Here is a 16525-nt window from a genome sequence, read left to right as displayed (position 1 = left end):
CTCTCTTTCGCCCTCCATTCATGCCTCTTCAAATTCTACAGCACTGCTGGTCACAGCTGACTTCCAGCTGGAGCGCTCAAGGGCCAGGACTTCCCAGTTCTCAGTGTCTATGTCAAAGTTTTTAAGGTTGGCTTTGAGCCCATCTTTAAATGTCTTTTCCTGTCTACCAACATTCCGTTTTCCGGAGTAGAGCAACTGCTTTGGGAGATGGTTGTCGGATATCTGGACAACGTGGCCAGTCCAGTGGAGTTGGCAGCAGAGGACCATCACTTCAATGCTGGTGGTCTTTGATTCTTCCAGCATGCTGACATTTGTCCGCTTGTCTTCCCAAGAGATTTGCAGGATTTTTCAGAGACAGCGCTGATGGAATCGTTGCATGTGACATCTGTAGACAGTCCACGTTTCACAGGCATATAGCAGGGTTGGGAGGACAATAGATTTATAAACAAGCACCTTGGTATCCATACGGTTGTCCTGGTCCTCAAACACTCTCTGCTTCATTCGGAAAAATGCTGCGCTCGCAGAGCTCAGGCGGTGTTGTATTTCGGTGTCGATGTTGACTTTGGTGGAGAGGTGGCTGCCAAGGTAGCAGAAATGGTCAACAATTTCGAATGTTACACCATTTAAGCTGTATTTCTGGCATTGGAGAGGGATTGGCTGGTGTCTGCTGGAACAGCACTTTGGTTTTCTCGATGTTCAATGACAGGCCGAGCTTCTCGTATGCTTCTGCAAAGGTGTTTAGAGTGGCTTGTAGGTCTTCTGAATGCGCAGATGACGTTATCATCAGCACACTGGAGTTCTATAAGATATGTTGTTGTAACCTTGGTTCTGGCTTTCAGTCTGCTGAGGTTGAATAGCTTGCCATCTGTCCGATAGATGATTTCCACTCCAGTGGGAAGCTTCCCATCAACAAGATGAAGTACCAAAGCAATGAAGATGGAAAATAAGATTGGGGCAATAACACATCCCTGTCTGACACCTTAAAGTGGAATCATAGAGCTACACATTGCAGTTAAAGCAGAATCATAGAGCTACACCTGCAGAGTGAATGGTCGCAGGAACAAAGCAAAGCATCGTTTTTGCTTTTAGGACAAAAGCTGAATAATACAACATAGTCCAAAATATGTGGTCCGATAATTCAATATGTATTTGAGTCGACAGGAGAAAAACATCCCACAAGCAACCCACCTCCGGAACTGAACTCTTCTCTTTTCTTAATGGTGCCCTCCTGCGTTTCCCGCCTCTCTTTCGCGCCTGCGCAATCGTTCGCTCTCCCTCGCTGAAGGAGTGGGGCGGGCCTTGTCCGACAAAGCCCCGCCCTTCCCGCAAACGGCGAAATGAAAGCTTAGCTCCCGCCTTTGTTGGTTCACGTGAAGGGCAGTCCTCCAATGAAACTCGTTACAGCATTTGAAGGAGTAGAGTCTTGTCCAATGGGAGTGTTGAGGCGGGACATCCAAGCACTGAACGATTTTGGCGTATCTGTTTGACTGCTGAAGGAGGTAAGACAAACAGGAACTGGACGATCCCATTTTTGTCGGGAAGGGGAGGAAGTTTGCCTATGGCTTGGATTCCGAAAGCGGTGTAGTTTATCTATTCAGTGGCTTTCCTGAGTATCGAAGATCAACTCACCAGTGGAACCTTCCTGTATCCCTCTTAAAGAGCCAGCGCTTTCCCTGGGGCAATGATTCCCCAGACTTCTAGGGTTGTGAACTTCAACTCCCAGAAGCCTCAGCTGTTTGGGCTAATGGCAAGGGATTCTGGGAAGTGAAGTCCAAAAACCGTGAAGTTGCGTGATCCTTGCCTAGTGGAGGGCGGGTGCTTCTAACTTGTGCGCTTCTCAATTGAGACACTGGGAGGCGGCAGCAGTCCTGGACTCGCTTGCCTGGGATTCGCTTTCTGCAAGGAAGTTCACATTGGCTTCCCACTTTCCCCCTCCTTAAATGTGCAAAGGGTTCTCCATGGTGATGTATTGTACACCAGCCAGATCTCCACCAATAAATCTGGTCCTACTTCCTACCATCCCTGGCTAAGTGCCTCTCTGTTTCCTATCACAAGGCAAATGACTTTGGGATGGGATCATTTGTAAACAATTCTCGCTAAGCTTAATCACACAATCTATATTCTGTCTGTACTTGATTTGGTACTCAAATCAAATACACTCATTTGACACTTAGCTGATCTAAATATTCTCAATATATTCAGCATTGATAGTACTTACACAAGAAAATATGGCCATGTCCTCTACCTCCTACCATTAGGTTTGCGTCCCATTTTGGTGTAGGGACATGGTGCAGATTAGAAACTTCTTGTGTTGTCGAAGGCTTTCATGGCTGGAATTACTGGGTTGCTGTGTGCTTTCCGGGCTGTGTGGCCATGTTCCGGAAGCATTCTCTCCTGACGTTTCACCCACATCTATGGCAGGCATCCTCGAAGGTTGTGAGGTTGTTGGAAACTAGGCAAGTGGGGTTTATATATCTGTGGAATAATGGCCAGAGTGGGAGAAAGAACTCTTGTCTGTTTGAGGCAGGTGTGGATGTTGCAATTGGCCATCTTGATTAGCATTGAATGGCCTTGCAGCTGCAAAGTCTGGCTGCTTCATGCCTGGGGGAATCCTTTGTTGGGAGGTGTTAGCTGGCCCTAAAAATGGGAAATCCTGACATGAAACAAACCAGGGCCAGCATTAGAAAGTGTCTAACCAAAATAATCCAGTTTCTTTTAAGTGTCAATGGGGAATAAATGGGGAATATCCAAGTCTCAATCCAGCACTCTAAACACTGTGTTGTCAAAAGGCTTTCATGGCCACAATCACTGGGTTGTTATGAGTTTTCCAGGCTATGTGGCTATGTTCCATGACAGCTGCCTCAAGCAGACAAGAGTTCTTTCTCCCACACTGAACAATCCACAGATATATAAACCCCAATTGCCCAGTTTCCAACAGACCTCACAATCTCTGAGCATTCCTGCCACAGATGCGGGTGAAACGTCAGGAGAGAATGCTTCTGAGACATGGCCATAAAACCTGGAAAACTCACAGCAACCTAGAAACTTTTTGTTCGTTGTTACTCTCTTGGCATATACTTGTTTTTCAATGTAGTAGTAGATCTTATTGTTATTCAAGTACTCTCAAAAATGTAACAGTAATGATCAGATATTCATCTGCTAATTTGTATATATATTTTTCTCTCGCAGCATCCACTTTGGAATCCTAGAGGATCCTTTTGGTCACAAAATGGAATTGGTTGCTGAGTATGACGTGAAGAGTAAACTCTCAGATGTTTAGTTCCCTCCGATTTCTGCCTGGTGTGGAGGAACTTGCTGGCTTTTGTTCTGTGGCATGAAGTGCATAGTCACTGGAGGCAATGTGAAAGGTAAGGCAGGAATTATGGTTGCTATATAGACCATTCTACCTTTGAGACCTTGGCATGTGTGGGTACATGTGCAGGAAATGTGTCTTTATATTCAGTGGAATGGATTGTGCAATGCGTGGTCCTCTGCCTTCATTTTAAAGGTTCTCAAGTTCAGTTCAGATTCCTGGCAGAATTGATCATTCCCTCTCTTTCCATATGCTATATAGAAAGAGAGAAGACATAGTGAGTGAGAAAAAGCAAGCAAAGGCTTCTCTCTATTTATGACACTGTAGAATTAATGCACTTTAACTGTCATGGCCCAGTGCTATGGAATCCAGTGACTTGTAGTTTGGTAAGACACCAGCACTCTTTGGCACAGGAGGTTAAAGGCATTGCAAAACTATAACTCCCATGAGTCATAGCATTGAACCATGATGCTTAAAGTGGTATCAAACTGCATTTGCATCCCATTCCCTTGTTCCTTAGCTACAATTTGCACTATCCCATTCCCCTGTCTTGTTTACAGCCTGGCCATGTCTTACAATAGTTGTCACCACAGGTTTTAGGCGTTGTTCTGAGTCTTTAATTGTTGTTTTGTGTTCTATTGGTTTTACTTTTTGTATTGAACTGTGTGTTTATTTTATGAGTTGTTTTTAGGCATCTTGTGTCATATGTAAGCCTCCCCAAATCCCTCAGGGAAATGGAGGCAGAGTAAAAAAATAAAGTTGCTGTTGTTGTTGTTGTTGTTGTTGTTGTTGTTGTTGTTGTTGTTATTAATTCAACCCTAAGTCTGTTCCTGGCATGACCTGACAGATTAAATGGGACAGGACTAAGAATGACAATTGTGTGTTTGTGTGTATCCAATGGAAAGTGATGACTTTGTATCAGAGAGGGTTTTTTTTGGGGGGGGGGGTTCTGTGTCAGGAGCGACTTGAGAAATTGCAAGTCACTTCTGCTGTGAGAGAATTGGCTGTCTGCAAGGACGTTACCCAGGGGATGGCTGGATATTTGATATTTTACCATCCTTGTGGGAGGCTTCTCTCATGTCCCCACAATGGGGAGCTGGAGCTGGAGCTGACAGGGGAGCTGACAGCTCAGCCTGCTCCCCCTGGATTCAAACTGTTAGTTAGCAGTCCTGCTGGCACAAGGGTTTAACCCATTGCACCACCGGGGTTCTGCATCAGAGAGTGAAATGAAAATAATAATTTTGTCTAAAAGCAATGCTGGACAGTCTCAGTCTGTAGGAAGGATTGACTAAGTTGGGATGAAATGTGAGATATCACGAGATACTTAAACTCCCATACCAATTTAATGTTCTTTTTGCCCCGTGTTCAGCCCTAGGGAAAGCAATACATTCCCTTGCCCGTGTTGGAGATGAAATCTATGTCGAGCCACTACAAGAAGGGGTAAGACAAGGAACCTTGGAAAGTGAATAAGTGAGAATGTTCCATAGCAGAATTAAATTATGGTATATCAGGTTGACTGTTAATGGTTATATGGGGCCAAGGAATCCTGTCCATTTGCAATATGAAGCAGAAACATTGTTTAAATTCATTGCAACATCTTATAAGAAAATCCAACAAGATATAATAGGAAGATTTACTACAGAAGATGAGATTCTGAACAGCATATTGATTATGCATTACCTTTGTGGTTGTAACTAAAGGCTTTTCTTTGCAGCAGTGATTCACTTCTGGCATTATGATCAATTTGCTTGGCTGGGGGTGGGTGTGCCAATTACCTGTCAAAATCCTGTGTAGGTGTATGCTTCAGTTGTTAATATTTTGCATGCTAAAAGACATGTCTTTTGGTTAACAGTTGCCCTGTGTTTGGACTAGTGACACTTTCCCCTGGCCAAGCAGGATATGAAAGCTGTACTTGAGTCTAGAAAGCCGTGAGGATGCTACATGATGAATTGGAATTATCTTTTTTGCTCTGCGGTTCTGCTTAAGTTAGCGACCCTTCCTTTCTTTATTCCAGTTGTCCATGCGCACAGTCAGTGCATCTCGCTCTGCTTATGCGAGCTTCCTCTTTGCCCCGCTCTTCTTTCAAAAATACCAGCCAACAGAATCAGGATGTGACCCAGATACAGAGGCTTTCCGGTGCAAAGTGCACATGAAGGTGAGATACCCATGGGAGACCCAGACCCTTCCCAAGAGGCAAGTGAACTACATGTTCACTTGCCATTGCCTTTCCTGATATCCCATGTTTAAAAGGCCAGGATGGGTTTTGTGGTTCAGAACAGGGCCTCTTAAACTTTTTCCACTCGCGACCCCTTCCTACCTGAGAAATCTTTATGTATAAAAGTCAAACATAACTCTGATAATAAATCAACATTTGAAAAGTTTGCTATACAAGATTGATATCCCTTTTTTTTTGTGGAGTACATCTGAAGCATTTTCCGCACAGTCCATCATAAACACAGCACATTGTTGTTAACAGATTTGTATAAATAGATGGCATTCAGAAATCTTTAACTGTTTCCAAATTTTGTGTGACCCCAACATTGAGCTAAGGGGACCCCAGTTTAAGAAACAGTAGTTTAGAATGTGTTGTCAAAGATTTTCATGGCCGGAATCACTGGGTTGGTGTAAGATTTATTTATTTATTTATTTATTTACAGTATTTATATACTGCTTTTATCACCCTTAGGGGGACTCAAAGCGATATATAAATACTGTAATGTTGTTTTCTGGGTTGTATGGCCATGTTTCAGAAGCATTCTCTCCTGATGTTCTCCCACATCTATGGCAGGCAAACCTCAAAGGTTGTGAGGTCTGTTGGAAACTAGGCAAGTGAGGTTTATCTATGGAATGTCCAGGGTGGGAGAAAGAACTGTTTGTGCTTGAGGCAAGTGTGAATGTAGCAATTGGTCACCTTGATTATCACTGAATAGCCTCACAGCTTCAAAGCTTGGCTGCTTCCGGCCCGGGGGAATATAATAATAATAATAATAATAATAATAATAATAATAATAATAATAATAAATTATTATTATATCCTGCCTCCATCTCCCCAAATGGACTCAGGGCAGCTTACATGGGGCCAAGCCCAGTCAACAGAATTAAAAAATAACATATTTTAAATACATAATATGAGTATAAAACAACATAAAAACAATATTATAACAATATATAGAACAATATATAGAACAATAATTTGTTGGGAGGTGATTAGTTGGTTCTGATTGTTTCTTGCCTGGATTTCCCATGTTTTTGAGTGCTGTTCTTTATTTACTGTCCTGATTTTGGATTTTTTTAATACTGGTAGCCAGATTTTGTTCATTTTCATGGTTTCCTCCTTTCTGTTGAAGTTGCCCCATGCTTGTGGATTTCAGTGGCTTCTCTGTGTAACCTGACGTGGTGGTTAGAGTGGTCCAGCATTTCTGTGTTCTCAGATAATATTATGTGTCCAGGTTGGTTTATCAGGTGCTCTGCTATGGCTGACTTCTCTGGTTGAATTAGTCTGTAGTGCCTTTCATGCAGCTATGGACAAGTCTACATAGGGACCACCAAACGCAGCTTCCAAATACGATTCAAGGAACTTGAAAGGCACTGCAGAGAGAAGCCATTAGTCACTTTCAACATGACAGGAGTTGTGAGGGTAGAGGTGCGGAAATCATGTATGCTGCTTTGAGCTTACTGGACGAAAGGCAGAATATAAAAGGAAAGGAATATAAATACAGAAGTAAGTTGACATTCGAACTAAAGTGTGATTACATAGTTTGTGGGGCATGTGTAGTCCTCTGGATCCTGTATTTTTTTAAAGAAAGCTTCCCCTCAAACATCAGTGAGAGCAGTAGGGGGCAATTTTGCTATGTTTTAGGCTTAGTGGGATCCTTTTTATTAACAGGAATTGACTCAGAAGCCAGTCACAGAGGGCAAACTCTTTTGGAGGCTCATACTTTTCAGGGAGATCTTTGCGGTCCTTGGAAGTCCAACATGGCCATCTATCTCCCATCATTTATCCACCACTACTGTAACCAATATGCTGGTTTTCCTAGTGGCTTCACCTTGTTTTGGGGACTGTGTATGTGTTAGAGAGAGAAACACATGCCCATTAACAGTTGTTTCCTCCTGCCTTCCAGTCTTTCTTGGCTGTTTTCCGTTCACTGCCCTCCCTGGAGAAGACTGTGGAGAAGTGCCTTCTCTCGCTAAACTCCCATGCCAGCCGGTTCCGGGTGCAGCTCCACTGCAAATATGGTGAGCTCTGGGCCTGAATGGGAAGTGGATTAACCCTAGAAGGCTGAGGGTGGGTGTGCATGTGGGCTCAATTCAGAGCATAGTTTTGGTGCATTTGAAATCTGAATATAGATATTGCAGATGGCCAATATGAAGTCAGAGAGACTCCAAATGAATTTGGAGGAATCTGAGAGAGACAGAAAAGGGGAATTTATTGAGGGTTGTTTATCAGAGTCACAAGTCTTTTACCTCACTGTACCCTGAAGCCAAAAGAGGGATATATATGGTGTGTCAGTTGGTTCAGCCTACAACTCCCATCAGCAGGCAGTCTCCAAGTTACAAACAAGATAGGTTCTGTAGGTTTGTTCTTAAATTGGATTTGTATGTAACTCAGAACATGTACGTTTTAAAGTGTAACTCCAGTCATATATCTATCGGTCTGTGCTGTTTGTTTTGCTATCTGTCCCTGTTCAGAAAATTTCACCTCACTTTCTGTCCCTGTGAGAATTGGATTTTGAAAAATGTGGCTTGTTGTGGAAACAAGGATTGGTGGTAAAGCTTCAGTGGAAGACAGCTTTTCCCCATGATAACTCTTCCAGGTGTGAATTTCCCTTCCAAGGGGTAGATTTCTGTCATTTCCTGTTGTCTCACAACTCTTGACTGTGAGTTGTTCGTAAGTCGAATGTTTGTAACTCGTGGACTGCCTGTACAAAGGTTCCTTAACCCTGTCTTCAGGTGTAAAGCAGCAAAGAGAGCTCACAGCTATGTTGGACTGGGTCTCTTGGTGAACCCAAATGCAGATTGTGTTCCTTCTTACCTTGCAGGTATGGTGAGGATAGGTTGGTATTGATAAAACAGCTATGGTACAACTTCACACATCCTGCTAAATTTCAGACCATTTTTGAGGCCTTGTGGTTTATGGAATATAACCGAAATTGTTCTGTTTCTCTAAAGCCCAATAAGGGTTTTCCTTTTTCTTCATATGAGTAATATCACATTGGGTCTGTTATGGGACGTTTTGAAGTCTTGAGGCGGAACTGTCTTCTGACCCTTTATTAAAATAGTAATAAAGTAAGCTAATAATCAAGGACATAGCCATGTTTGTCTGCCTCAATATTAAAAATGTTTTCAATCCTGTACCATTGCATGGGAAAAAGATGTTTCTATCCTAAGTTTGTGTGACTACACTCCATCTCCAGCACTGTATTCCCAGCCCTCAGCCTTACAGTTTACATTGCACTAGCCCTGTCCTGCCCTATTAGTCTCAAATCTGCACATGCCCACTTTTCTCGGCTATGCCCACTTTTTCCAGCTATTGCTTGTTTGTTGCTTTATATTTTATGATGTCTTAGATTTTATTGGTTTTATTGTTTTAATATAGTTGATTGTTATATGTTTTTAACTGTATTGCTTTGCAACCATGTTTATATTGGGCTTATTCCTCATGTAAGCCGCCCCGTGTCCCTTCAGGGAGATGGAGGCAGGATACACAAATAAGATATTATTATTATTATTATTATTATTATTATTATTATTATTATTATTATGTGTTTGCTGGTTTTTTATGTTACTGCACAGCTCTTTTGCCAGAGATATCTGTTTCACTCAGTCTAATAGTAGGGCCAGCCCTGCATCATGTGAAGATAGTGGGGTTGTGCATTATCCCTGTTCTGCCATTGTTCTCCTGCTGGCCCTATCCATACATTCTGGCAATTTGGAGAAAGATCTGATTTAGGGGAAGTTTGGGGAAATGGCTATAGATTATCCATCATCTGAAAGATTTATAGCCATTGATTCTGAACTGTCACATTAAACTTTTAAATTGCAGGAAGTAATGATCTAGCATGAATTTGTGTAGGTGCCTCAATTTGTTCGCATGTGACTGGCTGACAGCACGCTTGCAGCTGAAACAGGCATCTATTTTTTCACTTGGTGGAGAAGGCAGAGGATTCTGAGACACGTGAGAAGATAGAATAGTCAGAGGCCACGGTACTTGAAGGTTTTGCTTCAATACTGGAATACTTAGAATACTCCCATTCTGAGTCATGTAACCTAAAGATGCTCATTATCCCTCAGCATCTGAGAGGGCTTTTTCAAGGTTGAATTCTAAGAGCATTGTGTCTCCAGCAATACAGTAGCAGGGCTCTATAATCATTCTTACTGAATATGAATATTAAATAAAATGGATACAATCAGTACTAGCTGCATCTAACAAAAATTATTTTTAAACAATCCTTTTTAATACAAGAGTTTTTAATTCATTCTCAACTCACCAGGGGCCATTTCAGGCTCTGAGAGAGGAAAAATACCACTGCATTCTTCTTCTTCAGCTCTTCCCGTCTTTACAGCTGACCCTGTGTGGTTCAAAGTCTCTGGAGAGACGGAAAGTGCCCCAGGGCCATTTCCCAGGAAGCCGCACATACACTCACTCACCCACTGCAATTCCCTTCCCCCTGCAGGTGTTGTCAAGACCCATGACTTGCCATTTCAGGAATGTGAATCCTTGCAAGCTGACTTTGACACAGGCCAATGCGGCCATGCTCTGCGTGCCCTTCCCAGGTGAGACCTTGCTGCGGTTGGGGCTGGAAATGGCAATGCAGGAGGGCAATGCAGGATGCAGGAGGGCTGCATCTGACTGGAGAAGGGACTTTAAAGACAGACTCCTGCAGTCCAGATGTGCAGCACTTCACCTTGCAGATTGTTTTACACTTTAATATCCATGGCACAAGCAATGGATTTCAGGGGGAGGAGGAAATACAGATCATTTTCTCTCCCCCCCCCCCCCCCCCCCGAGAGGTTCCTGAACTACTGGTTTAATGCCAAGTGATGAGCGTGGGAAGCTGCTGCGTGGGCATAATGCTGGGGAAAGCTGGGACGGGGGCGAGCAATTGATGCTTTGTACAGGCTGTCTTTAGCAACTGAATGGGGACAATGAGTCGTAAGTGCAGATGGGAGCTGGGGATTTCAACCATGAAATGTGCCTCGCTGTTCACCCCATCCCTCCTTCATCCAATTCAGGTTGTTAGCGGATGCTGTGGTGCATTTCCCACTGGCTTTGGCTGAGGTGACTCTGGTTGCCAGCCCAGCGGGGAAGTTGAGCTTGCGCAGTTACTTGGAAGAAGAAACCGGTGAGTTTCCTACCTTCCCAGCTTCCAGTTTATCCCTACAGCTTGTCAAGTTATCTGAGACTTCCTTAGCTTGTGTTAAGAGCCCTGATATAGGAGGCAAGTTCCTGGCACAGAGGTTCCTGCTTGTAATGGCCTTGTCATGTCCCCTTTCCTCTGTTTGGCAGTCCTGTTAAATAGGCACATGAAGAAGCAGCTGCCGGAAAGCATTTTCTAATCATGATCTCTCCCTCAGAGGCAACCCGGACAATGGTGACAGAGCTGTGCTTAAACGAGGATGAGTTTCAGGCCTTCCACATTAAGCAAGAGACACAAGTCACTTTCTGCCTCAAGGAATTTCGAGTATGTATGCTCCCTGTTCCTTGCCTTAACTGGAGAAGGTGGATATCTTTACTATTTCTGACCTGTTTTTTCCTCCATCTCCCCCTGTTCTTCTCTCTCAGGGTCTTCTGAGTTTTGCGGAGTCATCAAATCTTCCCCTTAATATCCACTTTGACAGTCCTGGCAGGTAGGCCTTCACTAGAGAAGCTTCTAAGTAGTGCATTGTCTCATGTCTAATACAGCCTCCACACACAACGGCAGCACACTGGGAGTATTGCCCTCATGCCCTGCTTGTGTGCGAAATAGAGGCATCTGGCTGGTCACAGTGGGAAATAGGATGCTAGAATACAATTATAGTGTAATAGAGTTGGAAGAGATCACATGGAAGAGACACATCTAGCCCAACCCACTGCCATGCAGGAAAAGTACAATCAAAAGAATTGTGGTGCTTTGGACTGATCCAGCATATGGTTCTTAGTAAGAATCATCTTCATTTGTTTTTCTACCCTACAGATAGCTTGCAGGAAGCTTTCCTATGTCATTTTCCTGCCAAGGATGTGATGCCTGGCTAGATTTGCTGGCAATACCTTATACCTTGCCACTGCTGATTTTAATTTGGAGCCCCTTAGCCCTAAACATGTAACTTTTGAGCCATCCTCAAAAGGAGCTGTCTTCATAGACCTATCAGCAGCATATGATACTGTAAATCATCACCTTCTCCTGAGAAAAATTTATAATATCACAAAGGATTCCCATCTCTCCTAATAGGAAATCTGCTACAAAACTGGAGCTTTTTTGTTGAGTTCCAGGGTCAGAGAAGCAAATGGTGAAAACAGAGGAATGGCATGCCCCAGAAGAGCGTACTTGCTCCATCAATGTTCAACATTTACACAAATGTCTATGGCATTGAATGTTTGCCATGTATATGCACATTGTAATCTGCCCTGAGTCCCCTGCGGGGTGAGAAGGGCGGAATATAAATACTGTAAATAATAAATAAATAAATAAATAAATCAATACATAAATAAGCAAGTGTGGAGAAGAGCAAAGCACAGACCACTTACTACAATGGAGGACGTGCTTACAGAGATACCAGTGGTACTCCAAGTGGCCAGCTTCTGGCCAAAGGAAATCTAGCATAATACCAAGTTTTGAACTTTGATTGTGTCTTTTAAAATGCATTATAACTGTACTACTTCTGACACGATATATAAATAAATAGCCATCCTCACATCAACTATCTTCCTGCAGGCCCGCTATCTTTACTTTGGACGATGCTGTCCTCCAGGTGCACCTGGTCTTGGCTACCCTTGAAGAACCAGAGAGCTCCAGTTCCCAAATGACCTCGTGGTAAGCATGGGTTCTGCCCTTGAAACATGGTGTGAGGTGGAGTTCAAGAGACCTGGTAGCTGTCTCTATTTGCCCTGCACAACAGGATTAAAGCTGTGCTGCTGGTGTCAATTTGTAATAGGGATTTTTGTTGCCTATTAAGCAGATCTCCCTCCCGCTCCGCAGTCCTGAGCTGCTGTTTTGGCAAGTAACAGTTGGTTACCTTGGTTACTGTTGAAATTGCTTGGCATCTCAGAGTTATAATGAAGCATTTTCCTGTCATGGTTAGACCCATTTTCCTGCCACTGCAGTTTTACGTATTGAGTGAGAAGTAGAGTGCCAAAATTTTTTTTTGAGAGCAGGGCCTGCTTAATAGAAATATACCAGGCCTTTCTCGAGGGGAAGCTTTCCTTGGTTTGACCGAGTGCCTCTTCGTGCTGTTTTAGAGTTAACCTGCTGTTTCTTTCCTGACAGCACTCCGAAGCCCGTTGCCCCTGCATATGACTTCACCGGTGATGACATTGATGACTACATGATAGCTATGGAAACAACATGTGGTGGCCCCGCAGGGACAGAGCCACCTCCCCGCCCCACCTTCCCTATGGGGCCCACCAGTTCAGAGGCAGAAGAGCCAGGCAGTGATCACGAGGAGACTGTTCTTGGCACACCACCACAGAAAAGGGTACGTACTAAAGGGCTGCCACAGCCAAACTATAGATGCAGGGTGAAGAATGTGGCCCTGCAAATCTGCTTTTTGTAGTTCTGATAAGTTTGTGTAAGGAGCCTCTGGTGGCACAGTGGGTTAAAGCGCTGAGCTGCTGAACTCACTGACCAAAAGGTCACAGGTTAGAATCCAGGGAACAGCATGAGCTGTTAGGCCTAGCTTCTGCCAACCCAACAGTTCAAAAACATTTCCATGATCAATAGGTACCACTTCTGTGGGAAGGTAACAGCACTCCATGCAGTCATGCTGGCCACATGATCTTGGAGTTGTCTATGGACAATGCTGGCTCTTCGGCTTAGAAACGGAGATGAGCACCAACCCCCAGAGTCTGACACGACTGGACTTAATGTCAGGGGAAAACATTTACCTTTACTTTAAGATTGTGTAAAATTATTTAAAGGGTACCTGTCTTATATTCGGCAAAGATGGGCATTGATTTCAGGACAGGAAGATATAGTAGGCACAATGCAATTTTGCAGTGTATTATTATTATTATTATCATTATTATCTTATTTTTCCTCTCTTAAAGAGACTCAAAGTGGCTTCCGGTAAAATCAATATGATACAAATTTAATCTAAAAGAATACAAGCATTAAAATTGAGTTAAATATTAGCAGTATTAAAAATAGTAGAAAACCCTTACTATGTGCTTCAGCAGGTTATCACAAAATAGTCCATAAGTGAAATTATCATAGGTACCTATTCATAGTGAAGTTTCCTTGGTTGCTCTGATGTAACTATAGGCTGGATCTCAGTTCCATTGAAATAAACTGGACTTCAGTCACTTATGGCTGCATTATTCCCTGGCTTGAGATTAAATGTCGTTATTAATGTCGCTGGAGCATAGCCATTAATTACACATTCAAAAATGACAGAACTTGAGCTTTGTTCACTGTAAGTGTTGCAACATCTGGGCTTTCAAAATGGTAAGGGTGTGGTAGAAACCGTACATTTGGGAAGCAGTGTCAGTTTTGGACTGGCTGGGAGGAACAGGGATAAAATGCTGAAGTTTTTCCCACACTGACTACCAGCTGCATTTTAAAAGCATTTTTGTATATTGATTTAGTTTTCTGTGACTACTGCAGGAAGATCTCATAATAATCATTTATAACAGTTTTTAGTTGTTTAATGTAATGTAAACTGACTTATTCTAACAATTGTATGTTTAATTCTATTGTAATATTAATATTTTGTAGGTTTAAAATTATATTGTTTTTAAGGTTGTGGGCCACTTTGGGTCTTGATCAAAAGAGAAAAGCAGAGTACAAATAATATTAATAATAATATTAATAATAATAATAATAATAATGGCTTGTGCTCTGGCACAAGTCAGTAAAGGTGGTCCCAGTGATCGTCACATTGGGTGCAGTGCCTAAAGACCTGGGCCTGCCTTTAAAAACAATTGGTGCTGACAAAATTAACGTCTGTCAGCTGCAAAAAGTCACCCTACTCGGATCTGCATGCACTATTCGCCAATACATCACACAGTCCTAGACACTTGGGAAGTGTTCGAAGTGTGATCAAATGCAAAAGCCAGCCTAGTGATCTTGTTTGCCGTGTACTAATCTTGTTGTGCATCAAATAATAATAATAATAATAATAATAATAATAATAATAATAATAATAATCTTCCGCTTTCTAAACTGTTTTTCAGTTATGGTCCAAGATTTTTTTGCCCTTGTTTCTTTTGCAGTTCCGGTCCTTGTTCTTTGGATCAGTCCTGAGCCAATCGCAGTCCTTGGCTCACTCCCGGCCCAGCCAAGAGGTGCTGGCAGAAGACAGCGAGGGAGAATCATGAGAGACGTCAGCCTTTCCCATGAGACATAACTGAATTTCTTCTTCTAGCAGAGAAAATTATTTCAGGCTCAGTGGATTCTCTTCTGGATGGCTGCCCAATCAAACCAAAGAGCTCGCCCTACTCATAATTCAGTTTGTAACACTAACTGAGCAGCTTGTGTATCATGAAGAAAAATGTTGATAGAGTAGAACCGTACTGAGAGTATATTCAAATATGTATGTCAAGACAATGGTTGCCATTTGGTTTGTGGCATACAGAAGTGTAAGTTAACCCTATACCACTTTATATCTACTTTTGTTCTCCGGAAGTTGGTGTTTCCTCCCTCCTACCATCGTGTCCAAAGCACCCCCAACATAACAGCCTTCCCCCAATAATTTCTACCTGAAGGAAAGTTGAGGGAATCACAGAAGTATGACTATGCACCCATAGCCGTGTATGAAATGCTTGCATCAGTCTCTGAAACCTCCAGGGATGATGTAATCGGTCTTTGTCTGACAGGTGATACAGAGACTTCTGCATTTTAGCTGCTCTCCTCTAGGTACAAGGTGGAGGGCAACAGCTCTGTAGTATCTCTAGGATTAGTAAATTGTCTAATGTAGCATAATTCCACACAAGGTAGTACTAAACTATGCAGGGTATTTTCCCCCCAAGGAGGAATAAACAGTGTCTTGGTGTACTAAGTTTTTGACTAATACTTATTTTGTAATAAACATGTTCCTACCTTTGACTATGATGTCAGTTTTTATGAAGCTCCACCTCTTACTGCTTTCCACGCCTTCTGAGCCACCTGTTTCCCCTCTTCCCAAGCAATTAGTTTCAATTGTTGAAGCTATCATTTGTTGTAAACTAACTGTGAATTAGAACTGAAGCATGGATGGTGAGGGAAGTCTAATCCAGTGGTTCTCAACCTGTGGGTCCCCAGATGTTTTGGCCTTCAACTCCCAGAAATCCTGACAGCTGGTAAACTGGCTGGGATTTCTGGGAGTTGTAGGCCAAAACACCTGGGGACCCACAGGTTGAGAACCACTGATCTAGAGCAGTGGTTCTCAACCTGTGGGTCCCCAGGTGTTTTGGCCTTCAACTCCCAGAAATCCTGACAGCTCGTAAACTGGCTGGGATTCTTGGGAGTTGAAGGCCAAAACATCTGGGGACCCACAAGTTGAGAACCACTGCTCTAGAGAGCTACATCTTCTCTGCCCTGACATCCTGCCTTAAGAACACAGCTTGCCCAGACTATTTATGTGGTTCTTTTTCAACAAAAATAGAGACATTCTCCTCTAAAACAAGGTGTATTGTTTATGTGCCTTTTCAAAAACAAAAGCAAACTTCTAATTTTGGCAAAAGGGCTCCTGGAACTTGCACACTTGTGCTGTTGAAGGTATCACTGCACTTAACAACACATCTGTTCTTGGAAGCTATTTCGTTTTATCCTATTGCAGCTTTCCCCAGCTCAACACCCTCCTGTTGTGTTGGGCTGAAATTCCCACCAGCCATATCAAGTCAAGAAGAGCTAGGCAGGGGGGAGATGGAGTCCAAGAGTGCAGGTTAGGAAAGAGTGTCTGCTTGCATGATGTGTCCTGCCATCCTTTCTGGTTTTAAGACACTCACATTGCTACAGGATTGCCTTGGCTCCATGCTAGACCTAATTCCAACAAACTCATTAGCAGCTGATACTATGCCATGGCTTGGGATTTAACCAG

At 43.0% G+C, this 16525-nt stretch overlaps 1 protein-coding gene across 8 annotated transcripts in view; it reads left to right on the top strand.

Moving 5' to 3' along the window:
• RAD9A (RAD9 checkpoint clamp component A) overlaps positions 1–15552 on the top strand; it is a 115323-nt gene extending 99771 nt beyond the window's left edge. For 6 of the 8 annotated variants that reach the window (XM_060772270.2, XM_060772260.2, XM_060772239.2 and 3 more), the window contains 11 exons: positions 3190–3368; positions 4683–4753; positions 5328–5468; positions 7435–7549; positions 9988–10087; positions 10547–10656; positions 10889–10995; positions 11097–11161; positions 12226–12324; positions 12778–12985; positions 14721–15552. In XM_060772270.2, coding sequence (XP_060628253.2) covers positions 3335–3368; positions 4683–4753; positions 5328–5468; positions 7435–7549; positions 9988–10087; positions 10547–10656; positions 10889–10995; positions 11097–11161; positions 12226–12324; positions 12778–12985; positions 14721–14825 — 1155 coding nt within the window. In that variant the 5' untranslated portion in view covers positions 3190–3334 and the 3' untranslated portion in view covers positions 14826–15552. Of the gene's footprint in view, positions 1–603; positions 1500–2984; positions 3052–3189; positions 3369–4682; positions 4754–5327; positions 5469–7434; positions 7550–9987; positions 10088–10546; positions 10657–10888; positions 10996–11096; positions 11162–12225; positions 12325–12777; positions 12986–14720 lie in introns of those variants that run through there. The other 2 variants (XM_060772231.2, XM_060772289.2) reach the window with 2 other exon arrangements.
• The last annotated feature ends 973 nt before the right edge of the window (positions 15553–16525 follow it).

Source organism: Anolis sagrei, chromosome 1, assembly GCF_037176765.1.
Source record: "Anolis sagrei isolate rAnoSag1 chromosome 1, rAnoSag1.mat, whole genome shotgun sequence".
In the NCBI taxonomy this organism is placed as follows: Eukaryota; Metazoa; Chordata; class Lepidosauria; order Squamata; family Dactyloidae; genus Anolis; species Anolis sagrei.
The sequence above is the reverse complement of the archived record's forward strand: the minus strand, read 5'-3'. Positions and strand labels throughout refer to the sequence as shown.